A 22,706-nucleotide genomic window follows, 5' to 3' on the forward strand; every position below is an offset into this window, starting at 1 on the left:
CAATTTGTCATTTGTTTGCATTATACGCATACGTATACGCCCTGGTTCTACATAATATCCAGGATCTAAAGATGGAGCTGGAAGGTGGGTAAATTTAGTTGAGAATAAAGATTAAAGAAATCAGAATACCTAAAAGATAAATAGAATAAAAATTACATAACTCACGCAGATAATTTTACACAATTTTGATTTCCGCGTGGAACTCTACCGTGGTCGAATGCCAATCTGTCCTAAGACTTTGCTTACCACGGCATATGACTTCGGCCTTCACCTAAACATCACTATTCGGAAGAATTTCAGAGAACGATACCTATTTTCTTGTTTCAAACTTTTTAGAGCGTGCTTTTTTCCGTGTCGGGTTTTAGTTTTTATCTTATATTTTTATTATATGAAATTATTTGTGTGTGTGTGTGTGTGTGTGTGTGTGTGTGTGTGTGTGTGTGTGCCTAATAATTAGGTGTTTATTTGGTTAAACACAAATTGGGCAAATACCGCTGGTTTATCTAATTAGGAAAACGGTTGTGTTATGTTTGTTTTGGTGCCAGATCCCACATAAACAACGGAATTGGGAATTCTGAATGGATAGTTTGTAGCCGCTGTTTATTCTGCGAAGAGTGATTTGTCAAAATCAGTCAGACAACTTCGGATGTTTTGCATTTATTTTACTTATATTTATTTACAAGTACATTTTCCTAGATTATAGAAGTAAAATCGGTGAAATCTCTCTGTCTATGGCACCCACTTTCACCTCAAACAGAGGCCCCACATTTGGCGCCACTGCTAAAATCTAATTTTCTGCGGTTTTGATGAATTTAATGCCTCGGTTTTGCCAAAACATAATATTTTAATTAAATTTTTCATCTAGTTAGTAGTAAATTTGTAGTGATGATGACAATATTCATCTCAATTATACTCATCATCAAAGCGACGCGATTAGTATGACGGCTCAAAATCGTGTAAGTAGGTAACTGTGGCAATTTCCCGCTTCTTTTCTATTAATGGAGAGTTACCGAGAGAGGTAAGACCGAGGGGGGGTGAAGTGAACCTAGCTTAACCGCTGGTAGGGAGCGGAGTTGCTGTTCCGTTATACGTATTTATTATTCCTTATTCTATACTTGGGGTTAGAAGCACATGTTATAAGATGAAATTTATCACTTTGCATTAAATTCCTGATGGATACGTAACGACCCGTATTGTAGATAGTTCCCCATGTTGAAGAAAACACACCTTTAGGCCTCGATACAAAAGCGCGGCGCTAAATGCTAACGCATCTTTATAACGAGGCATAATGATGACGATTGAGTCGATTTTAACGACAAACCCGTTGTGATAAACAGCTCAACGATTCTATGTTTCTTTCCCCACAGCCCAACAGTTTTTTTTTAAACAAATTCAAAACCTTACTTACCTTCTCTCTCTAAAACATAACAAAAAACATAAGAAGCATGTTTTCCTTTAACTTACACTGCCAACGTTTGCGGTTCTTATGTATCTTTTAATAATTTCTAGTAATAAGTACCTTAATAATTCTACACGTGTCTCGTATGTATAAGGATATTTTCTTATCAATATAAGTAATACTTTGTAGGTACCTCGTGTGCTGTTTCATTGGTTATTGTAAGGCGATTATAGTAAAGTGGTTTAGATTATATAAAATTGATGATGTTATTCTCAGAAGGCGGAGCAGAATTACCTATTTGTATAATAAGCAGCATAAAAGCAGGCAATACCATGATCTTGATCTTCTAAGGCACACTAAGCAGTCAGGATTACGTAATTCGGTCTTTGGTGTAACACATAAAGCAGCTCTAGCTACATCTTAGTAGCTACACACAGAGCTCAGAATCAGGTTGTACTGGATTTATGTGGGCCACACATATAATGTGCCCGGCCGGCACTCTAATGGCTTCCATTACGTCCTCCGCCACCTGTGCTAATGGGTCAGAAATATTTAATTGATGACCCCAGTATACAGATTTCACTATTTCCATTTTTCTTTCACGTCTGTGCAGACGCGCTCAGCGTTACAATTTTATGTTGATTACGAATTTGCATAAATCCGATATGAGATATTGCATGCATAAATGCATTGCGCTTTGTGTATTTTTGGCTTGGTTTTTGTGATATTTTAGTTGGAATAAACATTCCTTAATGAAAGTTTGATTTTATTACGCTGTAATGTATTGTTGGAAGACTGGGTTGGTTTGGCCTTGTACGCTTCTTGGAGATAGCACTGAGAAAGCAGTACGTAAGTAGTAAGTAAGTCAGCAAAATTCATCTAATATCTAAATAGTGTATAAATAGTAAAAAGAGAACAACAACATTTTAATCGTATAATTTATGAGACTGTTGCTTAAACTAGATAGATATAAATACTTAATAATATTATTTAAATAAAATGAACAAAACTAAAACGAATTGCAGCCACTTTGAATTGGAATTAACTTCCAAATTATTTAGAAAAAGAAATCCCCGACGAACATGCATTACTACAGTGTAATCTTTCCAAGATAAACCATACTCCTTACTTCAGCCTTCTTTCTAATTTCTCCAAGTAAAATACTAGCTGCTGCACATAAAGTTGTACAAAAAGGGGCATCTTAAGCGTCACGGCTCTGGATAAATCGTAGCAATCTCGACGACTTGGGTCCCATCCAACTCCAGATTCCTTGCACACCGCTGATTTTACGAAACCCGCCTGACTATTGTACGCCAGTTATTATTAGTGCTTTATGGGTCAACGGCTCTATAGCGATGCAAGACAGCATGCATTTTGAAGTAATCGATGTCTATCTTGAAGCGACCCAGATTCACAGGTCAAGAATGCTGCGCTTTGGGGCTTTATTAACGAATATACGAAGTAGGTACCGTAAAATGGGTCTCTAACAGATGTTAGTTATCCTAGCTAAATCGATGTATTTCTTTTTTGAAACATTAAGCGTAACGAATTTGTTTTTTTAACAAATTGCTCAATGACAGTAGTGTATAGTACCTACATCCACAATGATTTTTTATAACTTCTGGAAGACAAGGAGTAAAGTTTGATAGAATCGCGCCAATGCGCCGCGCAGCCGAAGAATTCCTTCAGCTTTTATTGTTTTTGTTGTCCACGAACATTATTTATTTATAGGTAAGTTTTTGTATTTTATTTATATATAAGTAAATAAAACTAAACTTTTCTTCCTCACTTTAGTATCGCGTGCGTATGCTGGCGCTTACTTGCGCAACAAGAGTTTATGTGGCTTTAAAACTAAGAAAACGAGTGCGTTGAGAAGACAAAAGCCAAAATGTGCCCGTATAAGTTAATGAGAAGTTTTATAACCCATAAAACAAAACAAACATGAGGTAGCGAGTCTATTGTCCGAACAATGCCAAGTTGGCGGTTAAATTATTAAATGAGTCGCCATATTAATAGCTCAGTGTTGCCATTATCCACGCATTGTATTTGCAGGACGACAGTGGCCGGACGCCCGTTACCCGCCTTAATTGTGCAGAAGTATTTAATGGCTTCTGTTTCTGATGTAAACTGAATGAGTGCTAAATTAACTCGTTTATCCGTCCAATTATCACCGCGAATGAGATTGCAATATAAAAACGTAAACGGATCGTCGATTTCAATGTTTATTGTACTTTTGATTTATTTTACTTATAAAGCAATCTAAACGCTATACATTACATACATTAATTGTATGTCAACAACATCAACAACAATACCAGGAACGTCAGGTATGTCAATAGGTATTGGTAAGTGATACGAAGATACCAGAAGCAGAGATACAATGACACAAAAAAAAAATATAACACAGTTAACCCGTTTGGAAACGATAGACGGGTATCAATTTAACTCCTATACAGGATATTAGTGACATCGTAACGAATACCGAGGGGGATGATTAAGACCATGATTCCGAGTTGATATCTAAGTGGATTTTCCTGTCGGAAAATTCGTGAATATTTTAGTGTTCTTTTCAGTTATTTTCAGATCCATAATTTTGCGACGGAAAATTCTACTTGATATCAACTCAGAATCATGGTCTGTCTGAACCATCTCTCAAGGTTTTCGTTACGATGTCACTAACACCCTGTATAAGGCTAATTAATAAGTATCACCTATGATCTGCAGAGTAATTTTACTATAAGTAGCTAGTTCCGTGAATACTTACAACCTGTTTATATCTAGGCAGTTTATTATCCGGGTACCAATTTAGTTGGTCCCGAATTCCCGGATATTATACAGTGGGTACGTGACTTCGCTGGAGATTTGCTGGATGTCTGAATGTCTGGATCAGCTGCGGCTTCCGACGTTCCTGACATTTGGCTTCTGCTGTGAATTTTCTTTTAAGGGGACATTTAAATATGAAGTATCCTCGTTTTATTAATTGACGGGCTGAGTTAGCATTTCAATGAATTTATATCGTTTAGGAGGAGAGATCGGTATTATCTGTTTTGTATATTTGTATGTTTTTTAGATTATTATAATTTTGTTGTTGTTATAACAACTAACAGCATCAAGTCTGTATCCCCGCGTTATACTTAGTTTATACTTTCACTCCTCGTGAACTATGTTTAAATACCGTGTCAGAGACGACCTTTATTGCCATTAACCGGAAACAAATTCTGTAAACCACCTGATACCGATAGCATATCGGTCGTCTTCTCTCGTATGGGTTGTGAGGTGGATGACCAAATCAAATCAATTTATTTGCGAGAATACATAAAATACAAAAAGGAACCAACCCAACCAACCTCGTCAACCCTGGTGTCAAGGTTATTATTGAGCCTTCAAAGGCCCCCGACATGGCTCATATAAACACAACTTACAAATACAAATATACTTTATTGCAACAAAATAAAAAGAAAAAATTACAAAAGACTCTTAAGTAGGTACATGGTAAATGTCGGCCTTATCGCTTAAAGCTTACTTACTTAAATCAGTAACTAGTAACCGAGACCAATGGGTCAATGTCTTCTGAAGCCCGGATCATCTTACTTTTGGATAATCAGGTGATCAGCCTGTAATGTCGTGAGTTTATGCATGTTATCCTAATACGTTTTCGTGCAAAAACTGGGTCAAGCCCCTGCCAAACTAAAGTCGTATACTTACCTATCCACCACAAATAACTGATACTGAATTGCTGGATATGACTAAAGCATTCATAGCAAAACAACTGAAATTAGAGACTTTCCAGGCTATAATACAAAAAAAATCGCTTTATTGCACATATAAACACAACACTAAAAACAATTACAAATGCTAGGTTCATCAAAACAATATAATGCACCCAGCTACAACACATTTTCCACTGATTATTATTCTGAAGCAATATAGGTAGCAACATAATTCTATAATATCTGATTCAAATATCAAGCAACAATGAGGGACTTTCCAATCGGCGTTCCCCAAAAATACGATAGATGGCGTTGTTAAGTTTTTTCTGCGTTTAAACTTCTAATTTCGTGGATAAAAGACATAATATGCATATTTTATTTATTTTTGTTCTTGGGTATAAATGATAACCCTTTTTATTATAACAGCCTCCGTGGTCTAGTGGTTAGAGCGTTAGGCTCACGATCTGGAGGCCCGGGTTCGATTCCCGATGGGGACATTGTCGAAATCACTTTGTGAGACTGTCCTTTGTTTGGTACGGACTTTTCAGGCTTGAATCACCTGATTTTCCGAAAAAGTAAGATGATTCCGTGCTTCGGAGGGCACGTTAAGCCGTTGGTCCCGGCTATTAGCCGTAAAAAACACCTCCACCAACCGCAGTGGAGCAGCGTGGTGGAGTATGCTCTATACCCCCTCCGGTTGATTGAGGGGAGGCCTGTGCCCAGCAGTGAGACGTATATAGGCAGTTTATAATCATGTTGGCACCAAAGCAATGAGAAAATGGGTAATTACCATGTTAAAACTGCACAACGCCATCTATATCGTTTTTGGGAAACGTAGTCTGGAAGTTCCTCATTGTCGGTTAATCAATTCCGTGTAGTCGGTAGCAATTTATCTTATAGTCGGAAATCAGTAGTTTCGGTGGCATCAACTTGAGGCTGTTACATTGATGTTTTAATTAAGCTTACACCCAAAACTTGCGTCAGTTTTCCAGAAGTAGAAAATTTCTTCTAAAAAGGACCGAGTATCATGTGTAAGTAATAATATTAGCAAGTACACCGTATGCGTCTCTACTTTATCTAACTTAGGGAGGAAGGTACTAAGAGGTCTTTTAGAAGGGTAAATTAAACTTTTATTACGAAACATATTCTCACGCCCTAATGGAATGGGCCTTACACTGCTTCAAAAATTTCATTCATACCGCTCGTAACTACAAGCGTCAGAAAGTCCGCGCGCGCTCTGCTTGCTCCTTAGCGGCTTACGGCCATTTAGACTAAAGTAATACCCAGGGGGGGGGGGATCTGATTTATACTTAAGTACCTACTTACAAGTCCACCTAACGTACCTTTTTTTTTGTAACGAAGGGGAAATCCTCATGGATACCTCGTCGTCCGGGGGAGCAACGAGGTTATATCGGACTCTTACCGACTAAAACCCCTCCGATGGCCTGATGGTCAGGGAGCTCCGGGATCTCTGTCGAATGCACCGGTGCTCCCCTCACACTTGCTTTTATTTTACCTTTTTTTACGTAACGTAGGTACCTAAGCCAACCTAACCAATCAAACCTACCTGGTAAGTATTACTATACTTACTGAACTGGAGCAGAAGAACTATAAGATTTCACTTATGCGAACTCTCACAACTATTCCCAGTCTAGTATCCCTTAAGATTTTCGCGGTCACAGAGAATGTTGTCCGTTTCACAGGAATTTGCAATTAAGAAAGACTAACAAAATCTGTTTACGAACTTAGCGAAGTATTTTATCTTCGGTGGCAGCCCTACTAACCGATCTACCGTGTAAGGTAAATAAGAAGATAGCTGGCGTACTTGTGGTTGTTTACCACCGTACCTTGTATATAAATGTACCATTGGGGTTCCTGAATGTATTGGAGTATGCTAGTACAGACATAAGAGAGTAACTTACTTTTCTTAAGCATTTGTTGCTAGTTTTGTCAACGACGTAAGCACCAATGTAGTGGTTTGTAAACACAAATCTTAATACGCCTTAATAAAGAACGTTTCTAAAAAAACATGACTTGTAAGAGGTACCAGCTACCTATAGTAATTATGTTATAAGGTGCTTTTCTTAACATAGAGCAACAGTCAACACGGTGGTTCGTGTTACCTACTCTGTTTTTAAACCTACCTATTTTGCGCAATAAGTAGGTAGCTACCTACTAATTTAATAGATCTCCATGGTTCATAAAAACACTATCACTGCACATAATACAAAATAAAAACATTGAATACTTTTTATTTTCGTTTAATGGCCTTACATAGAGATAGGAAATTATTAGTACTCTTTTCTATGTCTATGTGGCCTTAAGAGATTGTTTGTGTTATGTATGAGCTTGAAACAGGATTCAAGGTAGGTGTGTACTTTATAACATAGATAAAATAATTTTCTTATGGATTTTCCTTGAATACATAATTTTCTAGAATAAGCAACGCCATCTTTCTAAAATAATAAAGACTAATAACTAAATAACCGTCATAACGTTATCTCGAAATTGGTCACACTCACCAGTATGGCTTCGAAACATCTTCGAAACTGGAATCCACTTATCCAAAGCTAAAAAAGAGTAAAAAAAAACTGTTTATGGATTTTTGATAAACAAGTAAAAAGAAATGTTTATGGTTTTCACCCAAGGTAACACATATTTGAATAGAAAATTCTACACAATAATTTGCCGTTTGCGTTTAGGTCACTGTCGTTTTAATGCTCATCTTTTTCGTATTAATATCGTATCGTCCCCTCTTTGTAATTTCTGTCAAGATGCCATCCAAACTCTGGATCACATCTTTTTTGAATGTCGTTGTTTTTCCTTACAAAGATTGCTATTCATTGATCACCTCATGCAAATATACCATACTGCTGAAGAAATCCCGCGCTCCCTTCAGCAACTTTTAAAGAAAAGAGAATGTTTTCTCCCAATTTATAATTATTTAATATCAACCACTGAAGATATTTAAGACTACTCCTGATTTTAGACGCTTATTCCTGATTTAAGACTCCTATCCCTGACTTAAGACTCTTACTCCTGATTTAAGACTTCTATTCCCGATTTAAGACTTTTATTCCTGATATTTGACAAAATGATAATTGGACGAAGACAAATAATTAAACAAAAGAAATGGCTCCGGCCTTCGAAAACAATTTATTGAAGACAAAGAAAACAAATTCAAGAAATAATACACGAAGAAAAACTTCATCCGACCAGGCTGTATGGCTATGTCCCTTTGCCTGCTCCTTCTCGGGGCAAATTTAACAAAAAAAAAAATGTTTATGGTTTTAAAAATAAATATGTCATTCTGTAATCTGTATTGCGACTAGTAGCCGACAGCTGTTCGGAGTATTTTACGTGTATATTTCAGCTTTTTATAGATTTTTTGCGCTAAATATATGTAGTGAGTCATTTATTAGTTACAGGCGCAACTGTTTTTAAACATTTCGATTTAGTACACAGTAAGAAACTTAAAAATGTCTCATCAAACTGGGATCCAAGGTATGACGTTCAAATTTTACAGTTATTTTTTTTATTTGGGTTGAAATATATGCCTGAATTGTTACAAATTCGACGCTTAGACCCCGTCCCACTACATTTTGTAAAGTTAAAAAAAAAATAAAAAGAGTTTATTTCGGACATGTTCCATAGTGGTTAGTAACAAGCAATAAACAACTTAATCTAGTGTTAGTAATAGAACGATAAAAATAAAATAACATTTACACACGACACGGCTCGACAATTATAAACAACAAGAAAACGTACACATTAACACAACCTCTTCAAGCCTCTTCAAACCTCTTCAAGATAGAATAATGAGTTGTTTTTAAGTATTCCGTGTAACCCCACCCACATTGTATATTTTATGATAGAAGTTATTTGTAAAGCTGACTATAGCCGATTTTACCGCCGTTGTGGGCGGGTTTACGCTGAAAACATGATAATGCTGTAAAATTATTGACATTGACAAAGTAGCTGGCTTGGAAATCATGTTTTTATTTATGTTCACCTAATTTCATTTCTGAAGGAATATAATATATACATAGACACAGAATTTCTAAGAATATAACAAAGTATTACCTGCTTTTTGTTTCCTAATCTAAATTTTTAAAGTTGCCAATCAAAGATAAACCATAATAAACAAAGTTACAAGATAATATTTTCAGTGATAAGATTCTCTATTATTTTATTGTTTACATGATTATGTAATGTTGTACAATCTTCTTCTCTTCTATTGTGTGGATTACCAGTCTCATCAACCCTGGTGTTAGGGTTATTATTGAGCCACCAAAGGACCATGACTACTCACTTACATCAGTAACTAAGCACTGAAGCATGGATCATCTTACTTTCGGACGATTAGGTGATCAGTCTGTAATAGTCTAACCAAACTAGGGATTGCAAAGTAATTTATGTGATATTTTCCCACCGAGATTCCCCACGCTCAACCACTGGACCATGGAATTGTACCGCTTTTACAACTGCAATTACAACAATAAAAATATACAAAAAGATTATAATGTAAACTTATACAACACAGCAGTGTATACTGTAGTTGCTAGCTTTATAAGAAAGAAAGAAACATTTATTACTTCCGGACACCACAGACACAGACAGACAGGTACATTACATTTAACACAGGACAGAAACCACATGGAAATCAATACACAGAAAAAAAATCCAAAAGAAAAACAAACTAAAATCCTAAAAAATAAAAATAAAAGTAAGTATCCTAAATGCAACACACTGACGGCCCAATCATCTACGGTGGCGTCCGGATTAAAAGGAGCTCGCTCAGAATAAGTCGTGGCCTGAGCCACGACGCGAATTAATCCTGTTCTGTAGATTTTAAATAACAATAAATAGTAAATACAATACAAAAACACTTTATGGCACATAATATATAAACACAACACTAAAAAAATACAAAAGTGACAAAATAAGCATGTTGGTAAGGAAGCACAATTAGTAAGTAGTTACAAGGTTGATACCTAGTTCCAGTAATAACACTCCCTATTACATGGTTCTTGAAACATATCTGGTGAAGAGTGTGTTTATATACTATGCAACATTCCTTGGGGCTACAGGCATGATGATACGATATGTTTGTGGTGTTCAGCTTAGTTAACTTACATACATACATAAACTCATGCCTTTTCCCATTGGGATAAGCAGAGACTATGGAATTCCATTTTCTTCAATCCATATATATCTCTCTTGCTTCCTCCACATTAGTTAACCTCTACTATGAAATGGGATTTAAAAAATAAAAACTTAAATTGGTTTTAAATTTCAGCTAATGCAGAACTGAAGAAGTATTTCAGCAAATGTAGGGATGGAAAAATTCGTGTACTAAAAGTTAGCATTGAGGAAGGTAAGCTGATTTATTAATTTTGCAACTGTGTAAACATATACGTAGGTATAGGCCCCACTGTTAGAGACAGCCTCTCCTGAATAAATCTATTATTTTTCATTAAAATGTTCTATTATACATTGTATCATTATACATCCGTCCCGTCTCAACACATGGCTGAAGTAATTTATTTTTGAAACATATACAAATACACTATGGCAATCAACTACAAGAGATAGGGACAGGTGGGAAATGCTAGAGGAGGCCTTTGTGTCGAATGGACAAGCTAAAAGGAGAACTGTTTAATGTGTATAGTATTTAAGTTTATTATGTGTATTCTTTTACTAAATAATGCTTTAAATTTGAATTGAAAAAAATACAAATATACTTTACCAATATAAAAGGAAATATTTACAAAAGACTCTTAACTAGGTACGTCGCAAATGGCGGCCTTAACGCTTAAAGCGATGCCTCAGAAAAAAAAGTTGACCTTGTGCATTCTGCCAGACAACCATAAGGCGAGAAATATATAAAAATTAAAAGACATAATAATACAATGAATCAATGAGACAAAACAATGATTCTTCCTAATATAAAATATTTTAGTTTATAGTTCAGCATGAACGAAAAAGTAATACATACTTATTTAATTATTGTATTTAATTTCAGAGCAGCTAACTATGGCAAAACACTATCCAACAAAAGGATCATGGGAGCAGGACTTTGACAAATATGTGCCATCATTAATTGTTGATGATCTGCCATGTTACATCTTATATAGGTAAAAATTTGACTTAACATAATGTATTATGTCGCAATATGGAGCGTAAGCTTACTCTCATAAATTAGTCACTGTGTGACGAGATGTCAGATGCTCACATCATGGTGGAGTATACATACTCCCAAGGTTAATGCCCATCTGGAATTCCCAATCATACCCATCCAATCCATTCTCCACCAATACTAGTAATGTTGAGACTATATTCTTTATTCGAAGGCTGAGTTTTCCGGACACAATAAGAATTTTAAAGGTACATTCTGTCTTACAACTTTAATCTAGAAAAATCTGGTACTAAACAATCAAGAACGTCTCAGGTTTTTGGTGATTGAAATGTCTAGTTATAAACCTCAGAACCCAAGAGCTTAGGCCCGTATTAATAAACCAATCTCAAGTTCCGAGTGTCAACTCAAGATTGATCTCAAGTATCTGTTCATATTAATAAATTGGACTTGACTCACTAATGTCACACTCGCTCTCAGCTGAGAGTTGTCAAAAACGTTCATATTAATAAACCAAACTCGGCACTCAAGACGAAGCTCAAGTACGTATTTTGAGCTGTCAAAGTCAAGTGCGGCTCGAGCACGACTTGAGTAGCAGTTTCAACGCAAATAACAGTGCGTCGAGTGAAAGTAATCATGTCGATAAACGAATTTATTGTTGATAACCAATATTATGACGATATATTGTGGCCTACGCGTAATCGTTTGCCTAAGCGGTATATCAGAGATGCCAGTAATCCATTCGAAGACCGTGATTTTAAGAAAAAATACAGGTTTCAACAAGAATCGTTATTTATTGTATTTGAACTCCTGGCCAAACTCATCCGGCAATATGTCAAGTTTCCGCAAGGAGCTGAAGCTATGGCAAACAGGGAACTATTCAAGAAATGGGGAGACATGGGCGCTGGTCTGGTCTACCAGGAATAGATGGCGCTCTCGATTGCACCCATATAAAGATAGTGTCCACTATTAGTAAATATTATAATGGTAGACTTATAAATAAAAGATAGTTATTGAGAAATGTATACTTTAATTCTTATTTACAACTACGATTTTTTTAATCCACGGCTGAGGAGAAGAAATGACAAGAAACTGCAACAGCAACACATTTTTTAAATCAAGGCTGGACCGGTGGTGGTCGGATTGTAGTTGTCTGGGTCTGGGTCTTGTCTGGGTCGGAGTCCGTAGAATCAAGCGGTGTTGTATACTCTGCAAATAATAAAGTTTATATTTATTTAAATATTAACTATATCACTTCTATTTCAAAAGAATAGAATCAATATTACAGTATATAATATAAATATTGCAAATTGATAAAGCATACTACTAAGTTATATGATTATCACAGCTTTCGATTGCAAACATTTACTAGATTATATATAGCTGTGTTCATGACCAAAATAAATTGGGAACTTACGTTTTGCGTAGTAAGCGGGCTCGCATTGAATTCCTGGGTTACTGAGTTCCACGACTCATTTTTTATGCGAAGTGTGGCCCCGTCCGTCTGCTTATTTTCTATAATATGCCTTGTTTTTTAATATTGACAATAATAATTGTTTTTCGGCACAGGAAAAAGTAAATTTCTTTATCCATTTTGCAAAATTCAAATATTTCAACAAATCGGTCTGGCATGTCAAATACTGTCAGTTGCGTTTAGCGTCAGTAGGTAACTTACATCTGCGTTTTGTTGGTTAATAATAACAACAATAAAGTCATCTATTCACGTGCAACTCATTGAAATGGGCTTGACAGTCTGGTAACTAGGCCGAGAAATAAAAAAGAAACATGAGTTCGTCTCCAACTGCTACTTGAGATCAATCTCAGCTGAGTTGAGCTTAAGTCATGTTTATTAATTAGTGACAGACTTAAGACGTTGCTCACGTCTCAAGTCAATCTCAGCTGAGACGCACTTAAGATGACGTTTGAGATCGATCTATTAATACGGGCCTTAGAGCTGTATTCATTTTACTTTTTAATTAAATACGTCTCAAAACATACAAATAAATTGCATTCGTATTGTTCAGATTTGACTCGAAGAACTCCCTCGGTCATGAATGGCTTCTTCTAAGCTGGTCTCCGGACAATGCACCAGTCAGGCAGAAAATGTTGTACGCTTCAACAAAGGCTACCCTTAAACAGGAGTTTGGTTCTGCTCACATCAAAGACGAAATGCATGCTACAGTCAAGGTAAATCATAATTTTATATTTTAGGTTATTGGTTTATCAGATATTGGTTCAACTATACCTATTTTGTTTTGTTTCATACATAACATCAATCATTAAACTTTATGAATTTAAATTCATGTTTGGATCATAATATATTATAATTGATATCATGTGGTTTCTAGGATTATTTGTTCCTGCCAAATGGCAATGGGCTCGCCTCATATTTCCCGCCAATTAGTTGTATACCTATAGTGTATTTTTTTTTTTTTTCTTGGTTTAAACTACAATCAGTCCTCTAGACTATAAGCATTTTCGTTGAGTGGATAGATGACGTATCAGGAGTGTATATTCTGTATACAGAATGTTAGTGACATCGTAACGAATACTCAGGGGGATGCTTCAGACCATGATTCTGAGTTAATATCAAGTGGAATATTCCGTCGCAAAATTCATGTATTTTTTTAATTATTTTCAATTATTTCTTTTGCGATGGAAAATTCCACTTGATATCAACTCAGAATCATGGCCTGAATCATCTCTCAAAGTTTTCGTTACGATTTCACTTACACACTGTATATGTATACTACCTCTGCCTACCCCTTTGGGGATACAGGCGTGATCTCTTGTGGCAATAGTGCTGATCCTCAGTGCGCGATTGCGACTCGCATTTAGCGAGCTTTCTTATTAATATTAATTATTTTTTAATAATTTTATTTAAATATTCCAGGATGAAGTAAGCCTGAAGGGATACAAGGCTCATTTAAGCGGTATAAGCGCGCCTGCGCCGCTCACCAATCGCGAGGAAGCGTTGAAAGAGTTACAACACAGCGAGGTTAACACCAACTACAGCACTGATTCCAGGTAAAATAGCTTAGACTATGGTACAGTCATTAGCCCACTTTAGAACCCTGTCGCACTATCATATTTGACATTTAATGCGACTTACGGTTTAATTTGTAAAAAATAGTTAATGTGACATCGTTTGAAAGTGTATACATATTATTACTCGTGACCGATGCCATTCTATATTATGTAGTATTCCTTATTATTTGCCCATGGACAGCAGAATAATAACAATAAATAATAGGAAAGACGCGCAGCCTGAGTAGTTATCGTCAACGAAGATTGGGCGATTTTACTCAGCCTGTATCCACCCACTGCTGGGTTTAAGCCTCCTCTCGTTGGCGACTACAAATGCTGTCCAAAACCTAACATTTCCTTTTTATTAAGAGTGGAAATATTTCAAATGTATCTTCACCCTAATAGCTATAATAAAAAAGTAATGGCCGCCTTGGTCCAGTGGTTGGCGTTGGGCTCACGATCCGAAGCACCTCCTTGTGTTCGATTGTGTGGTGTAGCATCTAACAAAAAATCGCTTTGTGAAACTAAATATACAATATTAATATTATGAGAACTTAAGACATATGAACTGTGCATAATATATTGGGTACCTATTAGTTAAGAGAAAGTTTACATTCTTTATAAGATATATACAAGATGTTATGTTTTAATGTGATAATATTTTAATTTTCAGGCAATCGACAATGGGTGGAGTGGCGTTCCCGATCACAGAAGCTGCCAAACAAGGAATACTAGATTTACAACGAAACTCGTATAATTATCTTCAATTCAAAATAGGTAGGTACTTTGTAACATAACATAACAAGCTCATGATGAATGGCATTTATTATTATTATTTGAAAGGTGTGAGGGCCGGACCTAATGCAGCCCGCGAGGTCACTGCGACCTTGACAGATCTATTGTGACCTTAAATCCCTACATTTAAATATCCTCCTCCAGACCGATCCGTTCGAATAGATCCAACGTCTTTTTGGGAGAAAGCTCCATGACTTCCTGGGGGTCCATTATGTGGCTCCCAAGTGTACGGCTTCTACTATGTATGAGGGCCTCACAGCTGCTTAGCAGATGTAGTGGCGTCTCATCTTCCCCTAAGCAGAATCTGCATAGAGGAGACTCGGTCTGAATGAATGAATGGCATATCATAATAAGTTCAGTAGGGCTAACACGCACAACGTGATAAAATTTTGTCATGATCATTTTATCGATTCTGACGACATCAATTATCAATCAATCAATCAAATCATTTATTGCACAAATATGGTATTTTAGGTGGTAATAATAAATAATATTTAAGTACAACATATTTGGCCATAACATAGGTATGCAGTTAGTGTACTAACAAGTCAAAGAGTAAAATTAAAATAGTCAAAATACAATGAAAACAAACAAAAAATACTCTAATGGTTACATGTCAAAAATTATGGTTATATTCATGTCAAAAGTTATCAAAAATCAATAAAATCTTTAATTGTGTAAATGTTTTTTGCCAAAATCCATTTATACAATTATTTCTGGAATTTATTGGCATACTTGGTCGTTTTGTCGATTGGTGCTAACACGTGAACCCAAATAAGTCATTTTGTTCTGACAAATAGGAACAATACCACGTGTCACGCATGTTGGGTAAAAAACAAACTTAGCGATTTCGACAAAATTTATTGAATCGATCGATAATTTTATCACGGCGCGCATGTTAGCTCTGCAGAACTATATCCTAATTGAGTTACGATAAGTTGCAAAAGTCCAATCAGTTTCTTGCAAAGTAATAAATTAACTGGTTGCACTTCAGACCTCCTAGTTACATGTCGTTTCTGTAATAGACCAAAACACCTACAAAAAAATAAATTTTATAATTATGACAACTAATGGTTCATAATTTCACCACTGTTTAAAAATAATACGCTAGGCTCAGTGACTGAACTTTTTCTCTTTGATTGTACATCCATCGCAAGATGAACTAAGTACCCACGCCTCCGATGTAATTATGCTTTACTCATGTATGGCAGATTGCTTGTGGGTCTGTCAAGTACTGCCAATCCCATAAGGGATTAAAAGATGAGTATTATGCACCTTTTACATTTCTCTAAAAACATCTTACTCATTTCCAGACCTAGAAGAAGAGAAGATTCACCTGTCGAAAGCAGCGAACATCTCCCTAGTGGAATTGCCCCAACAAGTGCCTAGCGACCAAGCGCGGTACCACCTTTATGTCTTCAAACACACGCACGAAGGAGACCACATGGAAAGTATAGGTTAGTCCTTGTTATGTTTATTTAATCTTTATTGTACACATTAATAAATGATTAATAACAAAATACAAAAGTAGGTACAAATGGTGGACTTATCTCTAAAAAAGATCTCTTCCAGCCAGCCCCGCATGGTGTGAGAGGGAAGGCACAAAGTTTCTAAATTCCAAAAAAAACTTATGTTTTGTGGTCAGTTGACAATTTTGAACTTTATCTACATACTAATTACCGGGATCCATGCGAAACAGAATCTACTTTTGTCTTTCAAAATTTAAATAATTCGAATCCAATTCGAGATTCATTTATGGGTCGTTCTTCTTTTTTATCGACAATGATCTGTCCTTCGTTCTGCTTCTGATAAGTTATGTTTTAGAATTTTATTTCATGTTTTGATTGTCCAAAAATATAGTTATCTTATTATACTCAAAATACAAGCAAAATACTAATCGGTTCCTCAATTAGTTATTAACATAGCTTGATCGTTTTTCACGAAATTCTGTGACAGAGTGGTAAATTGAAATGCTGTCTCCGATGAAAAGGGCCACTCTGTCACAATATTTTTTGGAATGCGCCTGCAAAGAAAAGTATGTTACCAAGATAAAGAGAACCACTAAATAGTCCTCTACAGACACATCTTTATATGATGTTTTAAAATATTTATTGCCGTTATAATTTTAAAGATGTTAAATCCGATAAATCGAGAAAATGTCTTTTTATTGTCGATAAAAAAGAAGAACGACCCTTATAACAAACATCATAAAAGGTAGACCTACGAGAACATTTATGAAACAAATAAAAGGTGCAGGTCGTGTCGTATCAGGAGGTGATGGATTTGGCGGGAAGAAGAGAGGAATGGCGATTACTCCACCGACAAAAGCGCAGCTCTTAAATAAAGAGAGAGAGAATCATGGCGTGGTTCTAACCACAATGGTGTCGGCATACATACAAGGAATAAAAATAAAATTGTTGTTCAAAATTCTAGATTAAGTAAATTAAATTCATCTTTTTTGGGGTTATGTACACGTTTTTACAATAAAATACCAGATAATATTTTAAATTTGTCAGAGAATCTTATTATAAGATTAATAGTTACCTAAATGATAAAAATGTCTGGTATTGAATGTGTTCCTCTAGTTATTAAATAACTTGTAATGTGTACCATAGGTTTTTAAAAGATGTGTTGCTGTTGCAGTTTCTTGTCATTTCTTCTCCTCAGCCATAACACCTTGCGAAATAACGTAAAATCAAAAATGTTACATTGACCTTCAACAAGTTTATCCATGATAATTACGTTGAATAAATGATTCTGATTTCCGAAAGAAACGGGATAACGCAAGGGAGATGATGATTCTAAAACTATCTCTGTCTCTTTCTTACACTCATCGTAAGTGAAGGACGGCACTATTTTTAGAATTATCAGATTGGTAAAGAGATGTGGGCTGGGATAGAGATCTTAGATGTAGTTTATATATGTTTTAAGTTTACGCGGTTATTATCATAATTAAAGCACATAATAATGGGTTCTTACCGCGTTTAAAACACACAACACACGCGTACGCGTTTAAACAGTGTCTAAATATCGGGAGTCTCATATCCCCATTTAAATGCGGTAATAACCCGTTATTATGTGCTTTAATTTAGATGTAGTTTGCCAAATGTTAAAAATACCGAAATCGGTATCAGTAACGAATTGCATAACTTATTTTTTTTTTTTCAGTCATTTACAATTCTCTATTTCAGTGTTCATCTACTCAATGCCGGGCTACAACTGTAGTATAAAAGAGAGGATGATGTACTCGAGCTGTAAGGGACAGTTCCTCGAGATCATTGAGAAGATGGGCCTGGAAATTGCCAAGAGAGTAAGTAACTCAATGAAACATATTCTCACATAGGTACTTCTTCTGTAGTGTGGGTTGTGAAGTGATAATCGATTTCATCAACGGTAGTGTCAAGGTTTTTTTTAAATTGACTGTACAGTCATGACCAATATCATGCATCCACTTTAGAACCCTGTCGCACTATCATATTTGAAATTTAATGAAACTTACGGTTTAATTTGTCAAAAAAGTTAATGTGACATGGTTTCAAAGTGTTTTATACTCGTCACCGTATATACCAACGGCCTCCGTGGTCCAGTGGTTGAGCGTTGGGCTCACGATCCGGAGGCCCCGGGTTCGAATCCCGGTGGGGACATATCACAAAAATCACTTTGTGATCCCCAGTTTGGTTAAGACATTACAGGCTGATCACCTGATTGGCCGAAAGTAACATGATCCGTGCTTCAGAAGGCACGTTAAGCCGTTGGTCCCAGTTACTACTTACTGATGTAAGTATGTAGTCGTTACATGAGCCATGTCAGGGGCCTTTGGCGGCTCAGTAATAACCCTGATACCAGGGTTGATTGCTTGCGCGTGGTGGAGTAGTCCTTGATTGAAAGAAAGAAACGTTTATTATGGGGGAGGCCTATGTCCAGCAGTGAGACGTAGCATGTCTATGTATTTAATTATTTATGTTATGTTTTAAAATTTCAGTTAGAAATTGACGACGGCAAAGAACTGACGGAAGAGTTCCTATACGACGAGATTCACCCGAAAAGAAATCTCCACCGGCCAGCATTCGCAAAACCTAAAGGCCCTCCCAACAGAGGGGCAAAACGGATCACCAAGTCGCAAGCTGCTCAGTAATATAGTATCGTTTTTTTCAATATTATACTCCGCTTAATAAAACCTGGATTGATTTGACAGGTGTCAGAACAATACTTTTCAGATATCTCCGTTTCCTACTGGGCTATACAGTATACGCTACGGAGGAAGTCCCGCGGATTTTAACGGAACTAACTGACACGTCATAATAATTCTATGCAGATACTGCGACACTAGCGCTGTGGCCTTGGGACTTCTTTCATTGGCGCGGATTCCAAATTGATCAACCTATATTTAGCGGAGTATAAATAAGGTTACCTACATTTCTTGAAAATGGTCGGTTTAGTTCTGTTGTATAAGAGAAAATGTGCAAACTACTACAAAACTTCAATATCAGACACTGTTTTAAATAACCAGTTAGTAAAAAAGGTCATGTTGTAAAGTTACAAGACAGCCTGATTGGGCTTAAATGGCAACACCATTTTGAATTATCCAATCAGTAACGGTAGCTTTTTCCCCGCATATCGCGCGTGTTCTGATAAAACAGGCAATAGAATTGATTTATCGTGTAGAGTTGGTTCATAGGAGTATATCGACACGCGCGCGATATGCGAGTAGCACGCTACGGCTACATTAAGCTATATATACTATAATAATATTTAGCTTTGACTGTCCATTACTATAATTAGCTTTTATATTTGTCTGTAATGAAATTGCATATTTATTGTTAATAATTTAAGGGTTCTACGTACAACATAGGCCCTAAAAACATCCCTTTTTGTTTAGATTAAATAAGACTTAAATGGCTTGTTTTAAGACTTCGGAAAATCGGAGATGAAACCCACACCTAAAATAGGCTAGTGGGAAGAATAATAATACTTACGGTCAGACAAATTGAAAACCTTTTTAGAGGGTGCTACTATCGAATTTAAAGACCTTTATTGTTACCATCAGCAAATTAATTTTGTAAGTAAATTAAAGGGTAAAAAATGCACAGGCATAGCTGGTTTCTGTCGCTAGATCTAGATAAATGAGAAATAGACGATAAATTTAGGCTGCTCAATAATTCGTCCAATAGATAGCTCCGTTATGAGTATAGGATATTGCCTATGGGTTTCATCTCCTATTAAACTAACATGTTTAATTATTTCTAAGTTATATATCATATTAATTTATACACGTTTTGAAGTTAAAACTTCAGTTGTACAAAAAACAAAATTGGATTATATTTATAGATTTAAAAAATATTGAAAATGTATTTTTCAGTAATGACATTCTATGCAGTGTCACGAATTTTGTCGAATAGACTTGTAATGCAATTTAAAAAAAAATCTACATCTGGCTGCTCCGCGTCGCATTTTCCTGTGCGTCTATCCTTTTATGTCACTCAGGACCATCATTTGCTAGAGCGAGACAGCGATCGCACTTGGCAGAATCGACGAGGCGATAACATACGTACACACATATACCTACCTTACCTTACTGTGAGTAATCTGTACTGTGAGAAAACAAAATGCGATCGCGCGCGTTTTCATGCAATAGTGTGCTGCCAGATGTGATTCGACTAGGGCAAAGTCGAAACCCAAGTTCCGATACTGAGTGATTCTATATCAGAATTAATTATTTTCAATTTAAATTTTCAATAACATTGTGACCGCGCCCGTATTAATACGGCTATTAATTTAAGTAAGTATGTACAGTTCTCAGAATGTTAAGAAACGGAATCGCACGATTTCGATATTGAGATCTAATATCAGAAATCAATCAGTATCGGAATTGAAAACCTTCCTATATTACATGCCCTAGATTCGACCCTTAGGCGCCGTTCTGACAAATATGCCAGTGGCGGCCCTAGGCGGTGCGAACGGTGCGACCGCACCGTGCGCCGAGATAGGGGGGACGGGACGGGGGGGCGAAGGCGGGCATAATCAACAAGACTGGCCAGCAGCCCCGTACCTAGAGGGGAGCGACTGAGTTTTGTATTTTAAGGGGCTGAGGGACGCCACTTTTGAGGTGTCGCACCACCTAAATATTTTGCTAGGGTCACCCTTGTATGTACAGTCATAAGCAATATAATGTACCCACATTAGGACTCTGTCGCACTAACATATTTGACATTTAGTGAGACTTACAGTTCAATGTGTCAAAAAAGTTAATGTGACATTGTACCTAAGTGTATTAATGCTCGTGACCGTAGCTGTACTCACTAGGACAATTTTAACTTCAGAAAACGCTAGGATTTGATAAATTAGTACAATAATTATCAATGCTAATTTATTGTTTTTATAATTATCACTGAGATAATTATCTGTGCTTACTCGGTGCATATTCGTTTTGTAATGAAACCAGTATTAATCACTTTATTACTCTATAAATGATTACGAGGTCCAGAATGGATAACATGCTACTGAGTTAAGATATACAAATTAATGTAGCATGACGCCTGTATCCCAAAGGGGTAGGATAGGCAGAGGTGAATTAACACCCACACCTCGCCAGCTATATTTAAGTTAATAGGAGATTAACGGGGCAGAAATCCTACTAACCACGTGATATCAATTATCTATATCTAGAAGTTTTCAAACACGTGACTAAGTATTATAAGAGTTACGGATTTTTACAAAATATACTAAAGATACATCAACAAAATGTATTGTAATAAAAACAGGATATGCTTAAAAGGAAATTATTCTCAGCATTGATTATTCTTCTGTTACATTTATATAAACCTCGTTTGACTAACGCCTGCAGTTAGTTGATTGAAGATAAATTACATTTTGTTCATCTCGATGGTTAAACTACCATATTCAGTGCAATATAAATAACGTGTGAAACGAATATTGTTAAGTTTTAATGGCTGTAATATGTAATGTATTTGGAATAATTGCTTATTTATGAATATCTAATAGGTAATGAAATCTTGCCACTTTTTTGACAGAAATATGGATTACTAAACCTAAAATGAAATCGTTCAGTCGTTAATGTATATTTGTAATCTACCAGGCGTAATGCACAAAATATTGGAAACGTTTGTACATATTTTTACTCTATTTTTGTATGTAGACTGTAATCATAGCATTATGTTAACCATGTCAAGTCAATAAATTGCTTTTGATATTTATTTCTCGTTTTCATACTTCGAAGGCGTGGTTTTACTCCTTTAGATAATCCGTGCTTCCTGATGTGAGTAATTCTGACACCAGGGTTGATGAGGCTGGTATTCGACCTCACAACCCACACTATAAGAAGAGACTCCTTTATAGGGTAGGTTAGTGTGAAACAAGACAACAGAAAATAGGGTCGTTTTAAACTAGTCAAATTACTTTTTATTACTTTTTAATAAATAAATAAATAAATAAATAAATTAAACGTCATTGGTCAAAACACGAAATTACTGTGGAATTTGTATAAAGAAGCAATCGTAGAGTCCTGAGACGTCACAGAAAAACGTGACTAAATGTCACACTTATTATTATCTTTATTAAAATTAATTAATAAGTTAAACAGAAAAAAGAAAAGTTTTTTGTCACCTTTAGATCTGTCTGT

At 36.0% G+C, this 22,706-nt stretch overlaps 1 protein-coding gene across 3 annotated transcripts; it reads left to right on the forward strand.

Moving 5' to 3' along the window:
* The first annotated feature begins 1,768 nt into the window (after window positions 1–1,768).
* LOC126366839 (twinfilin) lies at window positions 1,769–22,281 on the forward strand. 3 transcript variants are annotated; one of them, XM_050010168.1, is made up of 9 exons: window positions 1,769–2,248; window positions 10,409–10,486; window positions 11,135–11,246; window positions 13,270–13,432; window positions 14,139–14,272; window positions 14,946–15,049; window positions 16,381–16,524; window positions 18,259–18,377; window positions 19,050–22,281. In XM_050010168.1, the coding sequence occupies exons 1-9, from the start codon at window positions 2,179–2,181 to the stop codon at window positions 19,200–19,202; spliced, it is 1,077 nt and encodes a 358-aa protein (XP_049866125.1). In that variant the 5' UTR covers window positions 1,769–2,178; the 3' UTR covers window positions 19,203–22,281. The 3 variants fall into 3 exon arrangements, with proteins under 3 accessions (XP_049866125.1, XP_049866127.1, XP_049866126.1); XM_050010170.1 differs by having other exon boundaries at window positions 1,772–2,244; XM_050010169.1 differs by lacking the exon at window positions 1,769–2,248 and adding an exon at window positions 8,409–8,613.
* The last annotated feature ends 425 nt before the right edge of the window (window positions 22,282–22,706 follow it).

Source organism: Pectinophora gossypiella, chromosome 5 (assembly GCF_024362695.1).
Source record: "Pectinophora gossypiella chromosome 5, ilPecGoss1.1, whole genome shotgun sequence".
Classification (NCBI taxonomy): Eukaryota; Metazoa; Arthropoda; class Insecta; order Lepidoptera; family Gelechiidae; genus Pectinophora; species Pectinophora gossypiella.

Coding starts and splice junctions, on each gene's coding strand:
- LOC126366839 (XM_050010168.1), top strand. CDS start 2,179: ATGTATTGTTGGAAGACTGGGTTGGTTTGGCCTTGTACGCTTCTTGGA. Junction 2,249..10,408: donor TAGCACTGAGAAAGCAGTAC/GTAAGTAGTAAG, acceptor TTTAAATTTCAG/CTAATGCAGAACTGAAGAAG. Junction 15,050..16,380: donor TTATCTTCAATTCAAAATAG/GTAGGTACTTTG, acceptor ACTCATTTCCAG/ACCTAGAAGAAGAGAAGATT.